This window comes from Cnephaeus nilssonii (genome assembly GCF_951640355.1).
Source record: "Cnephaeus nilssonii genome assembly, chromosome: 9".
In the NCBI taxonomy this organism is placed as follows: domain Eukaryota; kingdom Metazoa; phylum Chordata; class Mammalia; order Chiroptera; family Vespertilionidae; genus Cnephaeus; species Cnephaeus nilssonii.
In genome coordinates, this window is record NC_137080.1 from 89,062,358 (window position 1) to 89,089,463 (window position 27,106).

At 39.9% G+C, this 27,106-nt stretch overlaps 1 protein-coding gene across 3 annotated transcripts in view; it reads left to right on the forward strand.

Moving 5' to 3' along the window:
* Positions 1–27,106, forward strand: part of BTBD9 (BTB domain containing 9) — a 483,558-nt gene that overhangs the window by 82,931 nt on the left and 373,521 nt on the right. For all 3 annotated transcript variants that reach the window (XM_079780631.1, XM_079780629.1, XM_079780630.1), the window contains exon 6: positions 2,176–2,295. In XM_079780631.1, coding sequence (XP_079636757.1) covers positions 2,176–2,295 — 120 coding nt within the window. The remainder of the gene's footprint in view (positions 1–2,175; positions 2,296–27,106) is intronic.

The following is a 27,106-nucleotide window of genomic DNA, read 5'->3' on the forward strand; positions in this document are numbered from 1 at the left end:
GATCAGCTGCCTCCTGCATGCACAACACTGGGGATTGAGCTCGCCAACCCAGCCATGTGCCCTGATTGGGAATTGAACCGTGACCTTCTGGTTCATAGGTTGGCTCTCAACCACTGAGCCATGCTGGCTGGGCTACCCTGCAAATCTTACAGGTTAGTTCATTTCTCTTGTTAGTACCATTGGCCACCATCCTGGCTTTTTAGGCCATTTGAGCCAAGTATGAGGGAAGCTTTATGAAGTAGGAGTCAGCATCTCCTGTGCATGGGTCTTTGAGGTCCCGACGTTATCTCTATCTGTGTTTTTAAATTAAGAATATTTCTGATACATATCTTTTTGGATATAATACAGTGTTTAGTTGGCAAAATGGAGGTAATTCACATTTCTAAGAGTGATTAATAATAGTACAATAATAATATATAGCACTTTCATTACTTTTATGTAGTATGCACTGTTATAAAAGTTTTACATATTCTCATTTAATAGTAATGAAATTACTATAAAAATAATAAAATAAAAGGTTAGTATGCTAAAACTGAAAGTAGTTATTGTTTCCATGATGTTAAATATTTATAGGCCACCTTGTTTTACTATTTGCGTCACATTCACAGGGGCTTAAGTTTACCACATAGCCATTCTTTTCTCACAGAAGTTGTTACCAACTAAGCAAAGGTGAAAAATTCAGAATCTTAACCAAAAAAGATTCTGACATATGTTGTAAAATTATATCCTGCATTTCTGATAACCCAGAGAGGTTCAGTAAAAGGTTATAACCAGTTTGAGACTGAGTGATAAAATGAATGGGAGGGAGAGGACAGCAGAAAATGAGGGATGACAAAATAAGCTGACCTTTTCCGGTCACAACTGTTGGTTGCAGGCTGACATTTATGGCCACCTAAATCTTCTGAGATTGTTCCTGTTGATATTACAGAACAAGTAATAACTGCATCTCAAATTTAAATTTGGCTCATGACAGGGGAATATAGATTTGTTTAATCTGGGACCAGCATGCAGTGGTTCGGTGTAGCTGACTAAGGCAAGGTGATAGGCTATTTTCATTACTGCCAGGTTATTAGCTGCCAAATTTTAAGTTGTACTTAAAAGAAACATCTATTATCTCTTCACCCAGGTCATTTATTTTTCTGCTGGCTGCACGTATGTGTGGGATGGTAGGAGCCAGGAGAGTGTTTCTGGAGATCAGCTGGCCTCTGTGGGGAACCACTCCAGTTGGCTTTCCTCCTGAGAGTGCAGGGCTGAGCTCCCAGGCCGGGAAGGTAGAAGGAGAAGGCACACTTACTTCTATGTTCTGTCCTGTCTTTGTCATGGCCTTATTAATCTGTTAATATGGTGTGAGCAAGCCATCCTGGCCATGTTTGAAAAGGAACAAATGTCTTCCATGCCTTTGTGTCAAGCACCGTGCTAGAGCCTAAATACATATGGCATGATCTTTCTTAAGCAGCTTGTGATCTACTAAAGTAGACATACGTGCTGAGAGAGTATTTTAGTACATTGTGGTGAATGCTATAATAGGGGATCTATATAGATTTCATCATTATCCACATTTGATTATTATATAGAAAATGTAATTTGTGAAGTGTGTGTTTTTTTGTGACCATTAATGTTTTATTAAAGTACTAGAGGCCCGGTGCACAGGTTCATGCACCGGTGGGGTCCCTCAGCCTGGCCTGCGGGGATCAGGCCGATACCAGCAGTTCGACATCTCCCGAGGGGTCCCGGATTGCGAGAGGGCGCAAGCCAGGCTGAGGGACCCCACTGGTGCACGAATCCATGCACTGGACCTCTAGTATGCATAGAAGATCTGTGGTTAATCTCTTCTCGTCCTCCCCCTCCCCTCTTCCCTCTGAGATTCATTAGTCTGTTCCATGTTTCCATGCCTGTGCATTGAGTGTCTGCCCCTAGTGGTCAGTGTGCATCATAGCTACTAGTTGAACAGTCCAACGGTTGCTTAGGCTTTTATATATATAGATAACTGGATTGTTATTTTATATTTTAATTATTAATTTTAATTTAATTTTTAAAAATTTTAACTTTATTGTTGAAAGTATTATAGACATCTCCCTCCCTCCTCCCCCCTTTGACCTCTTCATCTTGTTCTTGTCGCCTGTATTGTTATTTTAATATGGTCCTTTTTTCTGCCTTTTTCCTTTTGACTCATAGGTCTTATTCATACTTCATTGAAGTGTCCATGGATGAACTTGATTGGATCAGAGTGATTGATCATTCACAGTATCTGTGTCGTTCTTGGCAAAAGTTATATTTTCCAGCCCGTGTCTGCAGGTTAGTTCTCATGTATAATAAATGATTTTGATGTTTATTTAAGGAGATTTGTGCTTTGACAAGAAACACATTACATTTTTGGTCTCACAGAAGACTCTTCTGTTTTTCAGAGTATCAGCTAACAAATACATCCCAGTAAAAACTTAGAGAAACTATGGAAAATTAGGCATTTAATATTTAGAGTGTGCTATGAAACTGTTTATTCAAAGTGTTTTGTACTATTTTTATGTAGTAGACATGTAAAGGAATATGAAGGGACAGGAACACTGAGGAGTGGAAATACTTTCTGAACTGCATGCTGTACCTTGAAAGCAGTTATTGTTAAGTGGTACATTTTTCCCACAGAAGCCAGGAGAGTGTTTCTGGAGACTTCTCTGGCACTCCTCAGGGCATGAAGTTTTTGATGCCATTGTGCATATTCTGAATATCTGTGTTCTTTTTCTAGGTCAGTGAATGTCCATGGAATTTGACAGAGCCAGTGTTTCTAGTGGGGTTGGGCTTGGGGCAAGGGAGGCTCAGCTGGTGGGGCTCCAGGCTCACACCCTCCCTTCCTCAGAGCACCTGAGCTTGTATTGTTGTGATGTGTTGCAGTCCCATGTTAGTTTGTCTTAAAAAGTACTGATAAATTACTGTCCTAATATTTCATATTCTTTCTTTAGGTATAAGCCATATTTTAAACTTTCTTTATGAAATTCTGTAAAACCTAAATGAATAATGAAATTGGGAGTTGAGAAAGGTGGTTAAAGGATCCCCAAATTGTGTTGTTTCTGTTATAATTTTCCCCTTGGAAATTGCCTTCAGATATTCTTTACCTTAGAGTCAAAGGATCAAAGGCAGGTTCATTTGCTGTCGTGAGGCAAGAAGAGAAGGGAAGGGATATTGAAGGTGTAAACTAGGGAGAACGTGGAGCTGACCCCTTACCCAATTCCCTTCTCACTCTCACCTGTAACCTCGATTGACCTTCCATGGTGGCTGATTTGGAGCAGGTGGGTGTCCCACAGCACTTACTCTCTAGGTCAGAAGACACCCTTATTAAACTCATGATCTGTCAAAATCAGGCTGAATTCTTCCACCACAGGAACTCACAAAACCTTTCAGCCTCTGGTATAGTGAAGAATGTTGCCTACTTTTTTTTTTATTATTATTATAGTATGACCAGACACAATATTGTTATCCAGGGATCCTCTTGTGTGAAAATGAAGAAAATCAATTTCATTTCCCCAAAGGGGGACTAAAGTGTCTCAGGTCTGGCAGTTGCTCTTTTATCAGAGGAGTTTTGAATGGATTAAAATGAGAGGGACAAGAAATTGAGTGAAGATTCTGTATCTCAGAGCTGCCTTGGGATACTTCGAGAGTGACAGAGGGGCCCTGACGTGGGGGACATGATTGAGTCTGCATCGACTCAGTTTATTACTATTGTATTGGATTAAAAAATAAGCGGTGTAACAGCCAAAGCGTCTGATGTGCACCAAAGGACCGTGTGCTTGTATTTAATTTGAAACCGTAGGAACATGACTCCCAGAACAAATCATAGTGAATATAAAACCAGCCATGACCGAGTTTGTGTGCTTTACCCATCTTAAAACATGCCCTCAGTTATGGTCTCTGGCTTTTAGAAAATATACTGTTCCTTATTTATCAATGGACATTATTTATATTCCCCTTTCCTTATTTTGTCTCTCCTGGGTGGCCTTGCCTTTGTTGGTATAGCTTTTATACGTTGTGGAGCCTGGCCATATTCATGATGCTAGTTTTTGTCTTGGTATAGCTGGCTCCCAACTCTGGTCAAGAAAAACTGAGAAAAGGTGGTGTTAGAGAAAGTGTTAACAAGAAAAGGAAGGAGCCTTGATATTTATATTAGTTTAAAAATTTAAATATATTTATAACTACTTTAATGTATTATGTTAATTACTACATTCCTTGATAAACTCTGCCTTTTGTAATGTTTGGAATTTTGGTAGTATTTAAAAAGGAACCTAAGAATAAGTCCCTATTGATTATTCAGGGATGTCTTATACTTGGTGCTTCTTATCTTCACAGTCATTTATTGACTACCTAAACAGTGTCTAAATACACTTCTTCTAGCTTCACTAGGCACATATAAATTCTTTATTTCTTTAGCATATAGCATATCAGTATTCTGTTTGCATTATGTCAGTTAAAATGCACATTTGTAATGTTTGCATGTCACCTTTATTCTTCAGTGTCCTTCACATGTTTGTCTTGCCTCTGATACTAAAATTACAAGCTCTTGTAATCAAGGAGTATAAATTCTAATCTTTTAGTATTCTTACACAGTACTCAGATTATGACCTTGTGTGCAGTAGGTACTCTATAAATGTTACCACGGGATTTATGGGGTCAAGGCACTGACTGGGTAATGAAGAGAGATTGCTTTAACATTGATATGTATATATTTTCATTGGTACTTTTAATCCATGTGTTTGTTAAAATGCACATCACGGCTGGAGAACTCTCTGGAGTGGTAAGTGGTTTTGTACTGTTTGCAAAGGCTACTTTCTGTTTTTTTCTTTAGAAAACTGAATTTTGAGTTTAATCCCAGAAGCTATGAGTGTCATGTATTGATGAAAGAGTACATTAAATATATTCACAAAAGAAGAGGTACTCTGTGAACTGGGGAGTATGAGATTACCCAGCCCTCTCTGAGTCCAGGCTAGACTGCATGCAAATTAGCATTTTGTAGTAGAAAAACCATGGGCTATGGAGTTGGAGCTCTTCTCAAATCCTGGTTTCATCTAATACTGGCATTGTGATCTTAATAAAGTTGTGCCTCTCTGAGCACTCGTTTCTATACCAGTAAAATAAAATAAAATAAAATAAAATAAAATAAAATAAAATAAAATAAAATAAAATAAAATAAAAAAAACAGGAATAGCCTGGCCAGTGATTCTCAGTGGTTGGAGTGTCAGCCTGTGCACTAAAGGGTCTCAGGTTTGATTTCCTGTCAAGGGCATGTACCTGGGTTTCAGGTTTGATCCCCAGCTCTGGTTGGGGCACATATGGGAGATAATCAATCATTTGTCTCTCTCATATCAATGTTTCTCTCTCTTTCTCTCTCCTCCCCCTCCTTCCCTCTCTCCTTCCCTCCATTCCACTCTCTCTAAAAAAAAAATCAATAGAAAAAATATCATGAGGTGAGGATTAAGAACAAAACACACACACACACACACACACACACACACACACACACACACACACACCAGGAATAGCCCTTTATGGGGTCTGTTGTGGAGGATTAGATGGCATAGCACATATATGAGTACTGAGCACAGTGCCTGACCCAAAATAGGCTCAGTAAATAGTTGTTTTTATTAGTTATTTTTCTCATTTCTAAGACTCTCAACTGGTGTTTGACCTTCAGAGAAAGGAACCACCCCTACCATCCTTTTTGGCGATGGTGGCTCTCACTGCAAGGAGATTTTTTCTTACCTCAGGAGCCTAGTTGGTTCAGCACTTCTCTATTGCCAGTCCATGTTTAGTAATCCAAAACATACATTAAATGCGTCTCTTTATCTTTTTTAAAAAATTATATCTTTTTTTATTTTTTAGTCCTCACCAGAGGACATGTTTTTTTGTTGTTTGTTTTGTTTTTGTTTTTGTTTCAGAGAGAGAGAGAGGAGAGAAGAGGGAGGGAGAGAGAGAGAAACATTGACATGAAAGAGAAACATTGATCAATTGCCTCTTGTATGCACTCCGATAGGGGTTTGAACCTGCAGCCTGGGTATGTACCCTAACCAGGAATCAAGCCTATGACTTTTCAGTGTACGGGACAAGGCTCTAACCAGCTGAGCCACACTGGCCAGGGCAGGTCTTTATCTTAATAACCTGCCCATTTGTACGTTTCCAGCAGTTTTCAAATGTTTTAGTTTTGGTAAAGCATTTCTTATTCTGATAAAATATGTATAACATAAGATTTTCTATCCATATATTTTGTGGAATGTAATTCAGTTTGTATTTCACCTCACCAAGGTAGTAGACGTTATCTAGTGACAAAGCCAGAGTTATGGTGCCAACCATAACAGTGAATGGAGGGAAATTAACTGCTCTAGCTTTCTAGGTCTTTTTTAGGTACTCATTTGGCTATGCGCTGCTGTATGTAGCCAAAAACTTTAATAACTCCCCCCATCAACTCCCAGCTGGGGATGAAGAAAAGTGACTTGCCAGTTTCGGTACAATTTTTCATATATACTCAGAACCATGTAATGTCTTATCAGCTTTCTCTTTCTCAGGAAAAGGCAATTTCTGCTTTACCCATAAATTCTCTAACCTTCAAATTGTCTTCTTGGCTATCTAGTAAGCTCTCATCAAGTACTCCCACAGCTTTCTTAGATGGTGGAGCCTAGGACCAAACAAAAACACTAATAAGGAATGGCAAATATTGAGTACCTTGGGGGGTTTTAAATTTTTTTCTGGCTTTTTCTCAACATGGTACTGGTAATTTGGCAGCCATATAATGTTGCTGAAATATGAGAAGACTCGAAACATAGGTGTGAAGGGTAGAGATAGATTTCAGAGCCTGTATATGGCTGGTGGCTGGAATTACAAAACAGTGATCTTGGTATAAAACCTGGGAGTTGAGGGAGAGGAACAGCAGGCCTAAAAGCAAGGTCCTCAAGGATATACCTATTGAGAGAGGGAAGAAAAGAGGTGAGGGCAGACATGTTTGCTGCAGGGCTGTTAGATTAGGAGAGTCGGGAGGAGCACAGCTTACTGAAGACAAGGCCGGCAGGGTGTCGAGAAGATGAGCTTCATAATTAGAACATGGCACAGGAGGGACAACCCAGGTAACACAAAACTGGGCTTTCTCTTTCTTTCCTTTTGTTTTTAATTCTCAAAGTGTCTTTTCTATGACATTTTTATTATAAAATTAAAATGTAGTACATATTTTAAAAATTGATAAAGCTTGCTATCTGATAAGGCCATAGCCAGTTTCTACCAATAGCACATAAAAACGCCTCTGCTCCGACACTGCACCAGTGCAGGCATCGTCAACATTTTGCCAATATGATTTATGATGTGTCAAAAAAGGTCTTACTTTAATTTGGATTTCTTTTATTGGTGAAGTAGAGTGTCTTTTATTACTGGCCATTTGTTATTTCTCATTTATGAAAAGCCTATTTTTATCTTCTGAATATTTTTCTTCTTGGGTAATTGTCTTTTTTTTTTTGGCTGGTGAGAACTTAATATTAGTGTATACATATATATTATAAATAATGTCATATGTATGTGTATACATATACACATATATGTGTATATGTATGTGTGACATTATCCTCTTGCCTGTCATGTTTTATAGTTATTAGTTTTTTTGTGTTTTATTGGTACCTTTTGCCATATAGAATTTTACTTTTTAACCCTTTGCACTCGCTTGCTTTTTTCTCGATTCCTTTATTCTACTCGGGATTTAATTTTTAAATACCCCAGATTTTACAAAGTGCGGCAGTAGAATAAAAAACTGGAGTTTCTTTTCATACAAACTTATTTATTTGGATTTTTTTATATTTCAAATTATTGATACATTCAAAGAGTATAAAAAGAGCTGCTACCAATGCTAACCGTGTCGAGTCACACTCGACATCCGAGTGCAAAAGGTTAAAAAATGTGGCTGGTGATGCTCAATGGTTAGTGAGTCAGCCCATGCACCAAAGGGTCTCAGGTTCGAATCCCAGTCAAGGGCATGTACCTGGGTTGCAGGTCCATCCATTGGGGCATATGCGGGAGGCAACCAATGGATGTCTCTCTCTCACATCTGTCTCTTTCTCTCTCTCTCCCTCCCTCCCTCTCTCTACCTCCCTCCCTCCTTCTCACTCTCTTTAAAAAAATCAATGGAAAAGTATCCTCTGGTAAGGATTAACCAAAAACAAAGGGTGATCAAATCTGCCAGTCATTTTTATGATCTCCAGTGGTCTGATACCATGTTTAGAAAGTTGTTCCTCACTTCCAACATTAAAAAATTTTATATTTTTATAAGTCTTTTTCTACTACTTGTTATTTTTATGTGTAAATATTTAATCCAGCTAGAGTATTTTTTGTGTATATTTTTGGGCAGAGATAGTCAGCTGGCTAAGACTATTTAATAATCATTCCTTACCACACTAATGTGAGTAGCCATATTCATCATGTACTAAGTTCTAGCATGCATTCTGCTCTGTTCCATTGATTTCGTTGACTGTTGCTCAAAGTGTTTTAATTATTGTAGTTTCCCTTCCTTTTTTTTCTTTTCTTACAATTAGAATTATAATGTGACAAATGTGTCATGGAAAAAAGAAAGGGTGTCATAGAGCATCTGCCCGCCTGTCTTCTGGTCTCAGTGGCCACATTAGAGGCCATAAATGATGATAAACATCTCACTAGAATGTTTCTATTCTCATTTATAGGAAGAAATTTAGGCGTGATTCACCAGCTAAGGAACTAGATTTTTCTTCATTTACACATCTGTTTATTTATTCACCACTCATTCATTTCACAAATAAGCTCCTACTTTGTGCTTGCATTATATTTGATATTGAGGCCATTATATTTGATATAGAGGACTACCAAGGTTTCTGCTCTCAGGGAATTTGGAAGAAACAGGTAAACTAATAGTAAGAACACGTCACATAATTATGAGTGTTGTGAAGATGATATTGTGATAGTGACCAGGGTCAAGGGGTGGAGGGTGGTTATTTTAAATAGGTCTTCATGGAAACCCCAAAAGGGGAGGTGGTTTTGCTCACTTGGGGATATGTTTAGAGAGAGGAAGGGAGGGGGGGGAGAGAGAGAGAGAGAGAGAGAGAGAGAGAGAGAGAGAGAGAGAGAGAGAGAAAACATTGATTGGTTGTCTTCCTAAACCGACAGGGGATCAAACCCAAAACCTAGGTATGTGCCCTGACCAGGAATCAAACCCCACAACCTTTTCGTGCGCAAGACGACACTCCAACCAACTGAGCCACCTGGTCAGGGCGAGAAGTGGTTGTTTTAAACCGAGATGAAGGAAGTGATATTCCCTGGTCATTATTTTAGATATTTAGGTTTTCTTTGGTGTACATTTAATATTTTTCAGGGATATTTGGTGTACTGTAGGAGGCCTCATTAGATGAATACTAAAACTGTACTGTTTTCGGTATTGGGCACTTTAATCTCTTTTATTGTTACTGTATATTTCAAGTCCCTCCTCATTCCTGCCATCATTAGATGCAGCATAACTTTTATTACCCATCTTCATTAGATTATAGTACCTACACAGTTCTATAGATCTACGAGACATAAAACAATTGAGAAAATAAACATGACTATTGATGGCAACATTCTTTCCCTACCACATTAACATTGTACAAAAGCACGTGTGTCTTCTTTTTTCTCCTCCCCCTGCCCCATAACTGGGCATTGATATATTTGTTTTCTTTAAAAGGCAGGCACTTTTACATTACTCAGTGGTTTACCAGGATGCTTTAGCTTTAGAATCACAGCTAGAGTTATGCTGAGCCTTTACTTTCTTTATATGATTGACATCTTCATAATTCAAGAAATAGCTTATTCAGGTCTAAGTAAAAAAACAGTTTTAAAAAGTAACCATTTTAGCTTATACTTAGTTTGAATTGTCTTTCTACCTACAACTTTGATACCATAATTGAACTAGCACAGAGAATGAAAAGCAGAATGTAGCCACATGGTGTCACTATATCATTACAATTTTACTTGGGGCCAAAGAGAGGTTGAAATTGCCTTTTTTGTAAAACCGTATTTAAATAGAAATTGTTCTGAAGTCTGTGATTTGTGAAATAACATGTGAAACTGTTTGTACCATTTAAGCCTTTCTACTCATGTGGAGCATTAATTATGCCCGAAGTCTGTAGTTGTACGTTCAGGTGCTAGCCAGCTCTTGACTTGCCGTGTGCACAGTATAGCAGATATGTGGGCTGCTGTAGTACTGTTACTCAGTTTCATACAAATACTTTAAAAAATCTCATATGTAATACCTTAATCAATAAAGAAAAAACAAAAAACAAAAACAAGGCCAATAAAAAAAATGTGGAAAAAAAATCTCCCTTCAGAATTTTGAAATAAACATAAGAGTAACTCAAAGGAGATAGGCCCATTAAATATTTTTAAGGAATTGGAAAGCAAAAGAAAGGAGGAATGAGGAAGAGAGAGAGGGCTATAGGACCTCAGGAGAGAGACAGGGAGGGAATAGTTTAACACTTACTAGCATCTGCTATGGGCCGGACACATATTGTTACCTTATATGATTCTTATAATAGCTCTATGAGAAAAATACCACTAACTACCTTATTTTTTACAAATGAGGACATTGAGCTCTAGAGAAGCTAAATTTGCAAGTCTGTCTGAATACACAGTTAACACCACAGTCTTACATTGCCTATGCAGGATATGAGATTAAAAAAATAGCTCTGCTTTGGAGTAGGAGGAAACTCAGAACTCTGAAGACGCTCTCGTTGCCTCTTTGGCAGGAGCAGTTTCCAGGAAAGCTGAAAGAAGGCCTGTGTGGCCATCCTCTGCTCATGCTGGTTGCAGCCGCCCAGAAGACCAGATTACTAATGCTGAGGATGATGAGGGTGATGATGAACAATTGAGGAAGTTTTTCTCTTTTAAAATGCTCCAAAGGGAGTGTAGCAATCCTTTATCTAGGTCTCTTTTGTCAGTTTGTCAATAGAGCTTTGCATTTTCCTGCCCCTTAGTTCCCCATAAGATCATTTTTAGATTTTATTATTACAGTGAACCTGATGTTTTTAACTCCTGATTTGTATTTGGTGGTACTAACAGTTGCTTCCTAAGCAGTTATATCCAGGATTAAGTTCTGATACTGCCTCCCTCTTGACCATCAAACACCCTTTTTCTCATGCCTTTCCTTTCCTAAATATTACTCAGTTATTTATAGGATTTATTAATTTAGACATTTGTTCAACAAGCATATATTAACACCTGCTATATTGCAGGAACTTAGTTTAGGTGCCAGGTATAAAAGGATGAATAAGACAGTTGCTGCTCATGATGCAATAGTAGTGATAACTTTCTAAAGATTGATAAAGTAAAATATGATAGGTGTAGTAATAAATATGTGTGTGTAAAATATGATAGGTGTAATAATAAATACATACATACAAATACTAGTAACCCATCGCGAGATATTGCGCGCAGTAGGCCGCCTGCCGCTTCCGCAGGAGATGGCAGGAGCCACAGCACGCCGCCGGGAGCCGTGCTGCTTCCACAGGAGCCGTGCAGCTTCTGCAGGAGGTGGGAGCGAGCCGCCAGCACCCATGGGAGGCGGGAGGGGGCCCACCATCTCCTCTTTGGGCCTGCGCTTGGCCCCGGAGGCTGCAGGCCAGCCCCCCTGTCCCTGTCCTTGTCCGCTCCAGCTCCAGGGGGCGCAGAGGCTCGCCGGCCCCCCTGTGTCTGTCTCCATCTCCACTCCAGGCCTCACCTGCGGGTGCAACCTCCTCCTGTCCGGTCGTGACCCATTATGGAGTCCTGGCCTAATTTGCATCTCTCTCTCTCTCTCTCTCTCTCTCTCTCTCTCTCTCTCTCTCTCTCTCTCCCTCTATCCCTCCCTCCCTCCCTCCCTCCCAGAGAGAGAGAGAGAGAGAATGCACGCACCTAGGAGCAGCATAGTTATGGGGGACCCTACTAAAGAGAGATTTTGAACCGAGTCTTAAAGGACCAAGGGATTGAGCAGGCAACATAAGGGAGAAAGGATGTGCTGTGTGTGCAGGACATTTGCTGAAGCAAAGTTTGCACTGGATTTGACCAAATCTAAACTTCGTTCAAAGCTCTCCATCAACGGGTCTTTTTGCTTCTCTAGCTCATCTTTGATTCTTACTTAAAAGCCCTGTTTTTTCTCAATCTCATCTGTTTACTTGCTCATACCTCCTGCCTATGTCCCTAAGCTCAGAGACTCTACATGAATGACAGTCCTTCCCTCTTTATGTGATCTTGTGCAACTGTTTCTGGGTATCTGGGACTTGATTTTAGTTAAAGCTATGTTTTTTGTAAACCTTTAACAAGATTAGAAGACTCCCTGTGAAGAGCTATAAATTAGGTTAATTTTCACAAATGCTATTCAGAGAATAGTAAAAATTCCTAAGAAGTGAAGAAAAAGTCCTTCTTTTAGAGCCAGGATTTGAGTCCATGTGTCTTTTGCTTAGAAAAATAATACATTTGTGTAGGCACTTCATTATTGGATGGGTACATGCTGCGTGTAAGGAATTTAACAGTAGTGTATAACTACTAATACAGTTTTCCTGTTGGAGATCTCCTTTTGGAATCTGTTTTGAGACTTGCTCACCCAACTCTTGATTAAGGAACTTAGGAAATCCTAAACCAGGAAGCCAGGTACTAAACTCCTGGGCAATACAATACAAAGCCCCCTGAGACGCTAGGCTCCTTAATAAGAGCCAGGGGCCTTCAGCAGAGGGGACAGAGACAAAGGTGAGCTATGGAGCTGGGAGTAGGAACCTGGGAGTTAATGGAAATGGTTGGAAAAACTTTACAAGACCTTCAACACGGCTGTGGAGAGAGTAAGAACATGTTAGTGGAGTAAAGCTTCCCCGACTTTTCACTTTGGAAGATTGAGAAGAAGGAATGACAGCTAAATCCTGGAGGTCAAAAATACAAACAAACTTGGACACAGATTTATTTGTGAATTGCATAGTCATTTTCCAATCCTGTTTACTTTGGAAATGGTAATCTAAGGAAGGTATTGGTTAAGTAGTTGACATTTTCTTAGGGAAGAGTTAGACCTGTATATACTTAAATTGTATCCCACACGGTCTAGCTGTGATTGCTTTGACCTTTCATAGCATTTATAGCTTGAATCATCCACTTTAGCCATTAATTACATACTATATCTTGTACACCTCTCTAATTATTTTGTGTTTCCTGGACCTTTAAGTTGCACATAAGGTAACTTGTTGAATCTCTTTAGCCCTCTACTATCTCTCAATGCAGGTGCCTGGATAATAATGGATTTTTCTGGAAAAATCCTTTTAACACTGCTATTTTTTTCCTCCAGTGTTAGAAGGAGATACCAGGAAATAAGAAAATTTTACAGTATTTCTTTCCACAGGAAATATGCTTAAAGAGAACTGTATGTACAAGTCCTGTGGTTAATAAAATCATTAGAGCTTTCTCAGTGATCATATGATCATATAAACAGTACAAGTTCCCTAGATCAGTGTTCCTTCTGTGGATACAGGTTAGCTCAGGGGAGAGTGGACCAGGAGTGAAGCCAGATTGTCTGGCAGCTGCCAGAAATTCTGGGCAGAGTGCCAGTCTTGGTTCACCTTCTAAAAATTCATCTCCCAGCATGAAAATAGAGGACTCGATCTCTGCAAGGAGTGGTAGTAGCATGAGCTCTTGGACTTCCTTAGGCCCAAAGTGCTCTGTTGATGCAAGGAAAGGTGGGGGAACTGATTATTGTGAACCAGAGGCTTTGACCTCATTTAAGAATTGTAATATTTTCTTTAGCAGCTTACTTCATTATATTTCAAATTATAATTTCTTAAGTTAATAATTGTTCTTTCAATTAATGTGGGTCATATATACACATTAATATGTTCTGCCTGATAGGAAGCTGTAGGTTTAATTTCTAATAGTCATAGAAATTCTATGCACATTATGAAGCTATTAGGATGTAACAGCTGTTTTAGTTCATTTCACCCTGCAAAAGAAATTGATATAGACTAAAATGATCAGTAATTATGTATTTTGAAAGCTAAACCGCCAGTTATAGAAAGTGCTAATTTACACATTAGATACTGATAAAACTACAGGATGCTATGAGTTTCAAAGTTAGTGTTATCTTCTGCCTAAGAGTATGAAAGAGAATCTGTGCCAAAAGACATTTTCTCTCTTTGAAGTCCTGGTTTGCATTGCCTATTGTAATTTTGAAGTTGCAAATCAACAGATATGAAGAACTGCTTGATATTTTTCTAAAGAAAAAAATTATAAGGTCTGTTAGAAGGAGTAGGATCTAGAAGGATTTTATTTTATTTCTGTTGATCAGTGCTTGCCATCTGCCTTCCGTTTAATGTTGTAGAAGCATGCCTGCGTTTCCCAGTTCTGAACAGATGATGTGCATGGTTTGTTGAGATATATGTATATTCTGGATGTGTGTGTGTGTGTATACCTACAGTGCTTAAAATCACACTTGAAGTGCAAAACAGATAATGAGTCTCCATTTCTGGCTAATTTGCATATTCAGCTCTTGTACACAAAACAAAAGATTACAATGACACTGATTTTCTTTTCTACTTTAGAATCGGCATTAACCAGCTGTCAACAAATATTTTGATTAAACACTTTTCTATATTGGGGAACTTTGGGGCACATTCTTTGTATAAACATATTGTTTTCTTTGATTTCAAGGGACAGATTTTCAGTATGATTCATGGTGCATCACACCGGTAAACTGTCATGCACAAAAATATATTTTTCTCTGTAAACTTCCTTTTTACCCTTGATTTCTCTAGGGCAAAAATATGGCTCAGCACAGAATATTCCAACTCAAGATATTTGCCTGAAATGAAGGTAGTAAATAAGCGTATAAACCTGCTTTAAATAAACTGAAAAATTTAAAGTATAGATTCATAAATTGGACTTTTCCAATATATTTTTAAAGACAATTTAATAGTTTCTCTAATACATTTAAAATATGATTTGACTACAGAAGTTTTGTTAATATTTTGACATATACTCATCTAGTCGTCTGTGTGAAAATATACATAAACACTTTATTTACAAAAATGGTATTATATAGCATATACTATATTGAAACCTTGCATTCTCTCTCTCTCTCATATTCATGTAGATGTTTTTGCATGTCAGTACATATATATCTGCTTTATCTTTCTTAACAATAGCACAGTATTCTAATGTAATACTGTTTACTTAACTAGTTTCCTATTGAGGAACGTTTAGGATGTTTCCAGTTTTGCTATAGAACAGTGTAGTCTTTGTACACTTTCCTGATTATCTCATCATATAAGCAGAGTCAAAGGATATGATCATCTTAAAGTGTGAAACATAGCGGTAAAAGCCATGCAAAATCATTGTACCAGCTGTATATGACAGTAACTATTTCCCCACATCCTTATTAACAAGGGGTATGACCATTTTTAATCTTTTGTTAAACTGACAAGCAAGCCATGATTTCTCATTTGTTTTATTGTGCGGATTTTTTTATTATTTGCAAAGGTAAGTGAGTATCTGCTTGTTGATAAACATACATATTTTCATAGAAAGGATGAAATTTGAGTTAGCCTGAAAGGAATGGTTGAATTTTGACTGGGTGATTTTAGAGGGTTTTTCCAATGAGGTCATCTGGGAAAGTGGTTCTCATTTGGGGGTGATTTTGCCCCCCACCTCGGGTACATTTAGCCCTGGCTGGAGACATTTTTGTAGTCACAGGTGAGGGACAGGGTGGTATTAGCATCTAGGGAGAAGAAGCCAAAGATGCTGCTAAACGTCCTACAATGTATAGGACAGCCTCCCACAACAAAGAATTATCCAGACCAAGTGTCAATAATGCCAAAGTTGAGAAACCCTGATTAGGAGCAGGTTGCAGTAATTCCATAGGTGAAGGGGGCTTGAATTAGGATGTCTTTGCTTGAAATAGAGAAAAGAATGGCTGAGAAAGACATTTAAAAGGAAAAACAAGCCAAGCTTGGTGACTGATTAAATATGGAGGGAAAAAAGAAATTGAGTCAAAGAGAGCTTCCAAGTTTGAAACTTAGGTGGCTGGGAAATGGGATGACATTGGTGGACAGAAGTTGTGTGGGAGCCAGTTTGAACTAGTTGTAGAATTATTACTTAGAAATCCATAGTGACACTCCTTGCTGTTCATTTGCTTTGTTTTTATGCAGTGAGGTTATTTATTTATTTTTTAAAATAAATATTTATTGTTCAGATTATTACAGATGTTCCTCTCCCCCCCCCCCATAGCTCCCCTCCACCCGGTTCCCCTACCCCCCACCTCATGCCCTTCCCCCCACCACTGTCCTCATCCATAGGTGTAAGATTTTTGTCTAATCTCTTCCCGCACCCCTCATGCCCCCTTCCTCCCGAGAATTGTCAGTCCACTCCCTTTCTATGCCCCTGATTCTATTATATTCACCAGTTTATTCTGTTCATCAGACTTTTTATTCACTTGATTTTTAGATTCACTTGTTGATAGATATGTATTTGTTGTCACTTTGTTGTTCATAATTTTTATCTTTACCTTTTTCTTCTTCTTCTTCTTCTTGAAGAATACCCTTCAGCATTTCATATAATCCTGGTTTGGTGGTGATGAACTCCTTTAGCTTTTTCTTGTCTGTGAAGCTCTTTATCTGACCTTCAATTCTAAGTGATAGCTTTGCTGGGTAGAGTAATCTTGGTTGTAGGTTCTTGCTGTTCATCACTTTGAATATTTCTTGCCACTCCCTTCTGGCCTGCATAGTTTCTGTTGAGAAATCAGCTGACAGTCGTATGGTTACTCCTTTGTAGGTAACTAACTGTTTTTCTCTTGCTGCTTTCAAGATTCTCTCTTTGTCTTTTGCCCTTGGCATTTTAATTATGATGTGTCTTGGTGTGGTCCTCTTTGGATTCCTCTTATTTGGGGTTCTCTGCGCTTCCTGGACTTGTAAGTCTATTTCTTTTACCAGGTAGGGGAAGTTTTCTGTCATTATTTCTTCTAATAGGTTTTCTTTCTTCTTTTTTTTAAAATATATTTTTATTGATTTCAGAGAGGAATGGAGAGGGAGAGAGAGAGAAACATCGATGAGAGAGAACCACCAATAGGCTGCCTCCTGCACTCCCCCCACTGGTGATTGAGCCCACAACCCAGGCATGTGCCCTTGACTGGAATCGAACCTGGGACCCTTCAGTCCGCAGGCCGACACTATCCACTGAGCCAAACCAGCCAGGTCTCTTCTAATAGGTTTTCAATATCTTGCTCTCTCTCTTCTTCTGGCACCCCCATAATTCGGATGTTGGTACACTTGAAGTTGTCCCAGAGGCTCCTTACACTATCTTCATATTTTTGGATTCTTTTTTCTTTTTGCTTTTCCGGTTGGGTGTTTTTTGCTTCCTCGTATTTCAAATGTTTGGTTTGATTCTTGGGATCCTCTAGTCTACTGTTGAATTTCTGTATATTATTCTTTATTTCAGACAGTATATGCTTAATTTCTCACTGGTCCTTTTCTATTTTTTTTGGCATTCTCATTAAGATTCTTGAAGGTCTCACTAAGTTCCTCGGAGGTCTCACTAAGTTTCTCGAGGTTTCTAGAAGATTCTTGAGTAACCTTATAACTGTGATTTTGAACTCTATATCCAGTAGTTTGCTTTCCTCCATTCTTTCATTCATGACATGTTTCTTTGTCTCCACATTTTGGCTGCTTCCCTGTTTTGATGGAGTGGCTTTGTGTGATAGGTGTCCTATAGGGCCCAGTGGCTCAGCCTCCCCAATCACCTGAGGTGGACACTCTTGGTGCACCCCTTTGTGAGCTGGGTGCACAGTCTTGTTGTAGTTAAGCCTTGATTGCTGTTGGTATCACTGGGAGGAATTGATCTCCAGGCCAATTGGCTGTGAGGACCCGCTGTGTCTATAATGGAAGAACTGCTGTGCTGGAGACACCCTTATGGGGCAGGACTTGCCTCAGTGGGGCTTTGGTGCTCACTGAGTCTGCCTCTTGAGTGTGTCACTTATGGATGTGAGGAGTTGAATTCTGGTATCGTCTCACACTGACCACTAGGTATACTGGATCCTGGATCTCCAAGGAGGTGCAAAGTCAGCTACTGCCTGAGTTCCCCCAGCATGAGCTACAGCAAGATCTGCAGATTTCTCCTCTTTGTTTGGGGTTTGGAAGTTTTGGAGCTCTCTGACCCAGCTGCAGTTTGTTAGGTTAAGCTGCTAAAGGACAGGCAATTCATATGCAAAAGCCATTGTGCATAGCTTGGGTGGGGTTGTAAATTGGGTGGGGCGGGGTCTCAGGGAATCCCCAGGGCTGAGCAAACAGCAATGGCTGCCAGTCAGCCATCTCTGCTTCTCCACATCTCTGTGTCTCCGTGTCCCCGCGTCCCTCGCCCCCACACAGTAACAATGATCCCTGTGAGCACCTCTGCGAGAAAGCCACCCTCGCTTTCTGACCTGATGCCAGACAGTCCAGTTTCTCCCCGTAGGTGTCTGGGTCCCCAGATTCTCGCCAGAAACTGGAGTTCAGAGCAGTCGGAAGCTTGTATCTCCCTTCCGATTAAAAAAACAGCGCACCCAGTTACCAACCTGATTCGCTCTTCCATGCCTCTGCGCCTCCTACCTACTCTCAATGCGCTTTTTTCTTTCCTTCTAGTTGTAGAACTTCTACTCAGCCAGCTTTCCCGTGGTTCTGGATGATAGTCTTTTTGTCTTTTAGTTGTAGTTTTGGTGTGGTTGTGAGAAGAGGCAGCACGTACATGTGTATACCTATGCCGCCATCTTGGTTTCTCCTATACAGTGAGGTTTTAATTTTATACTTGGTGCCAGGATTGTGTTGGATTTTAGATTACAAAATCTCTAACTGGTACCAAACATTTATTTGATCTCAATTTCCTCTTTCTGAAATGTTCTTCTTTCATCTCTACTACCGAAATCATGTCTATATATTTAGAAAGATGAAGTGCTATTTTCTCTGGGAAATCTTCCTTGATCTCCCCAAATGAAATAAAACTGGTTTTGTTTTTCATTTAGTAAACAAATACTATCAACTCCTATTACAGGATGGGCCCTGTGCTATGTACTAGAGCTATGGTGGCGAGCTTTAAACACACATCCCCTGTCTTGTGGAGTTTACAGCTTTGTAGGAGAGTCAGATATTGAACAAAATAACCACATGTAAAGGAAGAATTATAGGCTATGGTAAATGCAGAGAAAGGAAAACACAAGTGAGCATTAGTGGTATAAAGAAGAGTACAGTTTAAAAAAAAGGAAGAGTACAATTTCAACTGGGTGAGTCAGAGAAGTTTTTAGGGAAGTGATATTTAAGTGGAGACCTAAGTGATGATTAGGAGTTAAGTAGGCAAAGGAAAAAGGAGAAAGCATTTGAAGCAGACAGAAAGGAAAACCTGGAGGGAGCAAAGAACTTGGCCTGTGTAAGGAAATGAAAGGAAATTAGTGTGGTTGGAGAGTGGTGGTGAGAGAGAGTAGGGAGGTAGGTAAAGACCAGGTTGTTCAGGCCCATTAAAGAGAGTGTAGTCCTTCGAAAGTGTAGTCCCTGCGAAAGGGTGTTATGCTAGGATGTGACGTGATCTTACTTGAAGATAGATTAGGTGGGAGAGAGTGGAAGCAGGGAGGCCTTGCTATATATATAGTTCGGGAGGAATATGCTGGTTGCTTGTGTAAGGATGGCAGCTGGGCAGCTGGGCATAATGAGATTCTCCTGTAATGATAGCAGGTTATGATAGCAGGGAAAAACTGGAGTTCAGAGCAGTCGGGAGCTTGTATCTCCCTTCCGATTGAAAAAACAGCGCATTTGAAGTGTGTTCTTCAGCTTGTGAGACTTGTAAGGAATGTTGCTATATACGGATATATAGGCTTGGAGCAGAAAAAGGAGGTCTGGGCTAGATTAGAGGAAGACATTTGAAGCCAGAGGAATTGATTAGATTAGAAAGAGGTAGAATGTAGAAGAGCATAGAAAGAGAGAGGAAAAAAAGGATTTAGAACTGAGTCTGAGGTACTGTCAACAAAGAAGAGAAGTCAATAAAGGAATCGGGAAAGGAGCAGCCAATAAAGGAAGTGAGGACAAGCAGGAAAGTGTGGTTGCTGCAAGATCAAGTAGATGAGGAATGAGAAGTATCCATTGAATTGCATTGGCAACATAGAGGGCAGTAGTAGTTTTACTGATGTGGTGGAGTGGAAGTCAGATTATAGTTGGTTAATACATTAAATGTGTGATTTATAATAAAATTAAAAATGCACATACCCATTGACTCAGCAATCTCCCCTTTTTAAACTTCTGATAAAATTCATTCAAAGGAAATATGTATGTAAGAATGCTTATTGCAGCACTGTTAATAGAATAAAAAACTGTGAAAGTATCCAGTGCCCATCAATACGGGAATTCATTAAAATTAAAAAGAATAAATTGTATCCATATGAACTGTCTGAGAAGGCTTTCCATAAATATTGTTATATGAAAAACACATGATGTAGATTCTGTGTTAAGTATGACATTTCTTTTGTCAACAAACTACCTTAAATATGTATATAAATGTTTGTATGGATTTATATAAGCACTAGAGGCCTGGTGCATGGAATTCATGCATGGGGGGTGGGGCGGGGGGTCCCCTCAGCCAAGCCTGCACCCTCTCCAATCTGGGACTCCTTCGGGGATGTGTGATTGCCGGGGATTGGGCTTAAACCGGCAGTTGGACATCCCTTTTACAACCCTGGACTGCTGGCTCCTAATCGCTCACCTGCCTGTCTGCCTGGTCGCCCCTAAATGCCCCCCACTGCTGGCCAGGTCATCCCCAACTGCCCCCTCCCTGCCGGCCTGGTTGCTCCTAACTGCCCTCCCCGCCCCCTGCCAGCCTGGTCACTCCTTACTGCCCCCCCTGCTAGCCTGGTCGCCCCAACTGCTCTCCTCTACTGGCCTGGTCACCCCCAACTGCCCTCCTCTGCCGGCCTAGTCACCCCTAACTGCCCCCCACTGCTGGCCTGATTGCCCCCAACTGCCCCCCCCCCTGCTGGCCTAGTCACCCCTCACTGCCCCCCCCTGCCAGCCTAATCGCCCCCAACTGCCCCCCCCCCCCCCAGTTGGCTTGGTCGCCCCTAACTACACCCCCCTGCCAGGCTGGTTTCCCCTAACTGCCCCCCCTCCCTGCCTGGTTGCCTCTTACTGTCCCCCATGCTGGCCTGGTCACCCCCAATTGCCCCCCTCTGCTGGCCTGGTTGCCCCTAACTGTCCCCTCTGCTAGCCTGGTCGCCCCCAACTGCCCCCCCCTGCCAGCCTGGTCACTCCCAACTGCCCCCCCTGCCAGCCTGGTCGCCCCTTATGGCCCTCCCGCTGGCCTGGTCGCCTCACGCAGCCTGCTGTTCAGTCATTTGGTCATCCCTCACTAACTCCCCTGCCGGCCTGGTTGCCTCACGTAGCCTGCTGTTCAGTCATTTGGTCATCCCTCACTAACTCCCCTGCCGGCCTGGTCGCCTCACGCAGCCTGCTGTTCAGTCATTTGGTCATCCCTCACTAACTCCCCTGCCGGCCTGGTTGCCTCACGTAGCCTGCTGTTCAGTTGTTTGGTTGTTCCTCACTAACCCTCCTGCTGGCCTGGTTGAGGGCAGCCATCTTGTGAGGGCAGCCATCTTGTGAGGGCGTGAGGGTTAATTTCCATATTACCTCTTTATTATATAGGATAGAGGATGGTGTGGGAGAATACACATTAAATTTTAATATTAATTCAGGAAAATGAAGATGGGGTAAGGAAAGTAGAAAGGTAGTATTTTATTTTTATTTGTCTTTTATTTATTTGCTATAACATCATTTTTTAAATTAAAAAGGGAGTTGAACTTTAAAGGAGCTCTGGGAGGTGAGGAAATGGAGAAAGAATTGATAACTCTTTTGAGAAACTTTGCTGTAAAGGTGAGTAAAGATACAGGATGGAAGCTAGAAGTGGATGTGCTTTTTAGGGATGAGAGGTACTAAAGCATGTTTAATGCTGACGAAAGGATCCAGGAGAGAGAGTGAAGAGAGAGCAAGAAAGATAGCCCACGGAATGAGTTCCAGACTTCGAGCGCCAGAGTGATGGCTTCTTCTTCCTTTCAGATACTGGAACAAAATCCTCAGCTGAGAGGGAGGGGTAGCTGGAGGTTTGAGTAGAGTGGAGAAAGGGAGGACATAGGTATTGCAGAGAGGGAGAGTAAGCTAACTGGGGAAACTCTGTGGCATGCTGGGCAGGGTTTATTGCCAGGCAGGGTTCATTGTGAGTGAGATTGGGAGGCAGGATCTTCCAATAGTAATTCCATCAGCATCTGGTGTTTCTTTTCTGGTGAAATTCAGGTTACTCAGGTTAATGTTCAGAGAAGTAAGTGGTTGAGGGCTCTGGTGGGAGTTAGTCTAGTGTAATAGAAGGTGGGAGGGGCAAGAAAGTGAGAGTATTTGCTAAGACCCAAAAGAAAAGTCTAGAGATAATTGCTGATGGGATAATAATAATAATTGTTCATATCCGGGTGCTGTTTTGTATTTTTGTTTTATGTTGACACCACTGTCTCGACCACCACTTACCAGTTTTAAATGAATACAAAGAACATTTATATATAAAGAATATAAATGAATATGAACAACATGTAGCTATTTTCTGGCTTTCTTATAGCTCTTATAAACAGATCCTGGGGCTTATCTTTAAATATAAAACTTACATAAACATATGAGTGTGCCCAAAAAGCAAACTAAGAAAATGTAGTAGGTTTAATTGAAACAGAATATGGCCCAGATGGTGTTATTGCCATTGCCCATGTTTTACTTAGAGGATGGTGCCTTGTTCATGAACTTTTTAATTGCTTGGTTAATTGAGAGATTACTTTGAACATTGTTGGTGAACAATACTCATTATTTGACTGTTACCCCATTGGTTTTATCAGTTTTTTTTAAATATATTTTATTGATTTTTCACAGAGAGGAAGGGAGAGGGATAAAGAGCTAGAAACATCGATGAGAGAGAAACATTGACCAGCTGCCTCCTGCACGCCCCCTACCGGGGATGTGCCCGCAACCAATGTACATGCCCTCGACTGGAATCGAACCTGGGACCTTCCAGTCCGCAGACCGACGCTCTATCCACTGAGCCAAACCGGTTTCGGCTGGTTTTATCAGTTTGTTATTTATGTTGTCATCTTAGAAAAGACATGACTGATAGATATGACATCTTTGGAACAGACCTTAGGAATATGTTTTATTCCTGTCATAATGTGTTTTAAAATACACCCTACAGAAATTGGTTCTGAAAAACACTAACTCACATATTGATCTGTGGAGGTTTTGGGTTTGTGTGTGTGTGCTTTTTAAATATAAATTATTAATTTATTTTTAAAATGGAATTATCTAAGGAGTGTTGGTAATAAGAATGGATGCCTTCTGAGTACTAGGTGCTTTTACATAATTTTTCCCCAGTTTTACAACTCTTGGAGACTGGTTTGATTATTCTCATTTTAAAATGAGAAAGGTTAAGTACTTTGTCCAAGATCTCAAAACCAGAAAGGTCTAGGATTTTTAACCCAGATATGGCTAGCTTCAAAGACAGTTATAGCATACAGTGTCATTGAGAAAGAGCCCTTTCACACAGTTAAATAACTTCTTTCCTTTGATTTTTAAGACTTAGCAGATATGTGTTTGGGTCTGGGATCTCACTGTTTTGGGGGAGCTTTTTTATAATACTGGCTTTATCAAGGGATTCTGACAAAGTCCTCAAATGATATCATAACACCTTGTTTTTATAAACAGGTATAGCCTCATCAGCGACTTTTGGAGGCTTACATACTGTCATAATGCCTGAAAGAAGGACAAAGTTATTGTTTATTAGCTAAGATATGGTTTATAGCACAGGTATTGCCCAAAAAGAATCCTTGTCACTATAATTGTGCTCAGAAAGCTGGTTAGGAACTTTAAGTATTTCATTTGGTCTTTCCTGGGAGCCACGCATTATTGTCCAAATACTGTATTTCACAAATGAGGAACGTGAGACTTAATGTAATGAACTTATAATCATTCAGCTAGACACAACATCTGGGATGGAAGCCCAGGTCTGTCTGAAGCTAAAGGTCTTTTTTAATACACCGTGCTGTGTTTTCCGTCTCTGTTTATCGTCTTTTGGCATTGTCTTTGTTTTTCTGTGAGGCTTCAAAGATTAAAAAAAAAATTTCTTTTTATTCTGGACTTCAGAATTCTGAAGTAATAGCTTTTACTGTAGGGCAATCAACACACACACACACCTTATAGGACAAGGGTAATATCCATATGCTACATATTTTTTAATCTTCTAAAAGCACTTAGTACCCTCAGTGGATCCAGATTCTGGCAGCTGTCAGATGTACATTTGGATACTTAAACAAGTCAAGATTTTAATTTTGCTGCTATGGTTGGTGAATGGTGCCAGGTTAAAATCATTTCCATTATTAAAGAGTGAGATGCTTACGAGGTATCATTTTATTCAGTCTGTTTATACTGTGATGCTAAAACATGCAGACAGGCAATATTAAATGTAGAATGTTAGGTTGTGCTTCTCAAATGTGCTTCTAGTCCTCTGAGAAACTCTTCTCATTCCTGAAGACAGAAGCATTTCTATGATGTCTGTGGCCTTTTATTAATGGGCGCTCATGTTTTCTGAATATTCATTGTCTCTTGCCTTGCAGTCGCAAAGGTTGAGTAGGGAAACAGAAGTCATCATAATATAAAAACATTCACTGATAAACTGTCCACGTGATTAGTTCCCATTCAAACATTCATCCCTGATGAATACCATCCCTGCCCATCCTGTTATTCAGTGTTTCACTGATAGTTGGGAAGATGTAAAAATCACTGTACTTGATTGAAGTCAAATGGCAGATTTTGCAAAAATATCCTATGTAATAAAAGCCCAGTATGCAAGTCGACCCAGGGAACAACTGGTCACTATGATGCGCATTGACCACCAGGGGGCAGATGCTCAATGCAGGAGCTGCCCCCAGCCCGCAGGCCCCAGGCCAGCTAAGGTGGGTGCCAGTGAAGGCCCCCCCCCCATCACCCCGCCGGTCACCCCACAGATCAGCCCTGATCTCCGGCCAGGCCTAGGTACCCTACCCGTACACTAATTTTGTGCACCGAACCTCTAATAGAAAATAAAAGTTTAATGGAATCAAGAAAAGTGATGTTGAAGAAATGCCAGACTTGCACGCAAAGTCATTGGCAAGTGAAATTCTGGTAGTATTAGACCCGTGAGTGAAGAGGAGAAAATTCACATTAGGTATTTCAAGAGAAGGGAAAGTTGGTGGTGTCCAAGTATTTTTGGAAGAATCTCTGTCACTATAATTGTGCTCAGAAAGCTAGTTAGGAAATGTTAGAAAACTTATACCAAAAGGTATCTAATAATTGTTTACTACTACTGCTACTACTATTATTTTGGTTAGCACATAATTGCATTTATTATTTACATTTTGTTAAATAGTAGATAAAATATATTTGGTTTCTCAATTTTTTAATTTAATGAAACCTTTCCTCCCCACATTCACTGTGAAATTTTGGTCCCTATTTTAAGTGAATTGACTTTTAATGTCCTTTTTCAGATGACTGTTGTCCTGGAATAATGAGAACATCCTGTGATGAGTTTATACTTGTCTTTATGTATCTGCATGTCGTTCCTCTCCAGTTATGTCAGTAATGAGCAACAGCAGCAAACATTGGCGTGGCCAGTTAGATATAGGGTGCCTCATCCTGAGTCAAACTGTCTTTTAACCAGTGAGGCAAAGAAACAGAACCCCAATGAGCCATAGTTTCTTCTAGAACAGCTCCCAGCAGTTTAGGCGTCTATCGTGGAGAAAGGACTTCAGGTCACTCATTAAATCAAAATGCATTACATAAAGAAAGATTTCCATTTTGGAGGTGGTTGAGGGGAATGCAGTAGTATTTTTATTTTTGAAGTCTTTGTTTCTCCAATAGCATTATCTGTAGCTTTAATGTTACTCAGATTCCTAGATGAATATATTTTGGAGCTTCCCTAGTCCATTTGAAAAGAAAAATGTGTTTGTAACTTGACCAGCCTTAATTTGGCCTACTGGTGGACTTGGCAGGCTCAGCTGCAGCAGCAAGAATGGAGTCTAATGTACTCTGCTGGCTGCTCTCACTACAGCCATGGTCTGGATGCCCATTATTTCTGCAGAGGATCTTCCTTTTCAGATTGTTCTTAAAGTTGTGGAGTCTGTGGAATACCCTGTGGTAGTGTCAGTTTCAGAGAATTCAGTATTTCCTGGGTTTTAAAATATATATAAAGAACATATATTAGTTGAAAATGCAGTGCATAGTTGATTTTTTTTGTAACTTCCAACAACATGCAAGCCCTGTTCAAAGCAAAAGCAGAAGATTGTTTTTTTTGAGACCTGCAAAGTAATATATACCTTAAAGCCATTCTCCAAATGGAGCTCATTCATTACGACCCCGATTTACATTCTTGCTTCCCTTGAACTTAGGCCAGAATATTTATCTGTGCAATTTAAGTAGCAACACATTAGTTAAGTGCTTGATTTAAAGTAGCCGGCATTTCAATGTATCTTTCTTTTATTGGAAAAGTTTTTCCTTTTGAGTGGGGTTGAATTAGTCATTGTGTGGTTTAGATAAGACCCTTGATCTGGGGACAGAACATTGCAGAATTTGGAGTTGTCTGTAGTACCTGTGTGAGGGACTTGTCATGAATCTCTTAATAGTTGTGAGATTGCTTTTCACTGAAAAGTATGATGCGTGGCTGGCTCCTTCTCCTCTATTTTATGGCCAATCATGCAGCTCATATATCTTGCTAACTATGAATCTTAATTTATATTTACCCAAAGATTTTACTCTCGGATTCACCTTCTTAGAGCTGAAAAGGTTCAGTGCCATATGGTTTATTTTTATTAGTATGATTAAGAGTGTGTTTTCATTAAACTATACCATCTGTTTGTTATAAGAAGAAAATAGGTAAATACAGTAATTTTCCTTTATCTACAGGGGATACATTCTAAGACCTCTGGTGGATGCCTGAAACCATGGATAATACCAAACCCTATACATAGGTTTTTTTCTATACATATATACCCATGATAAATTTTAATTTATGAATTAGG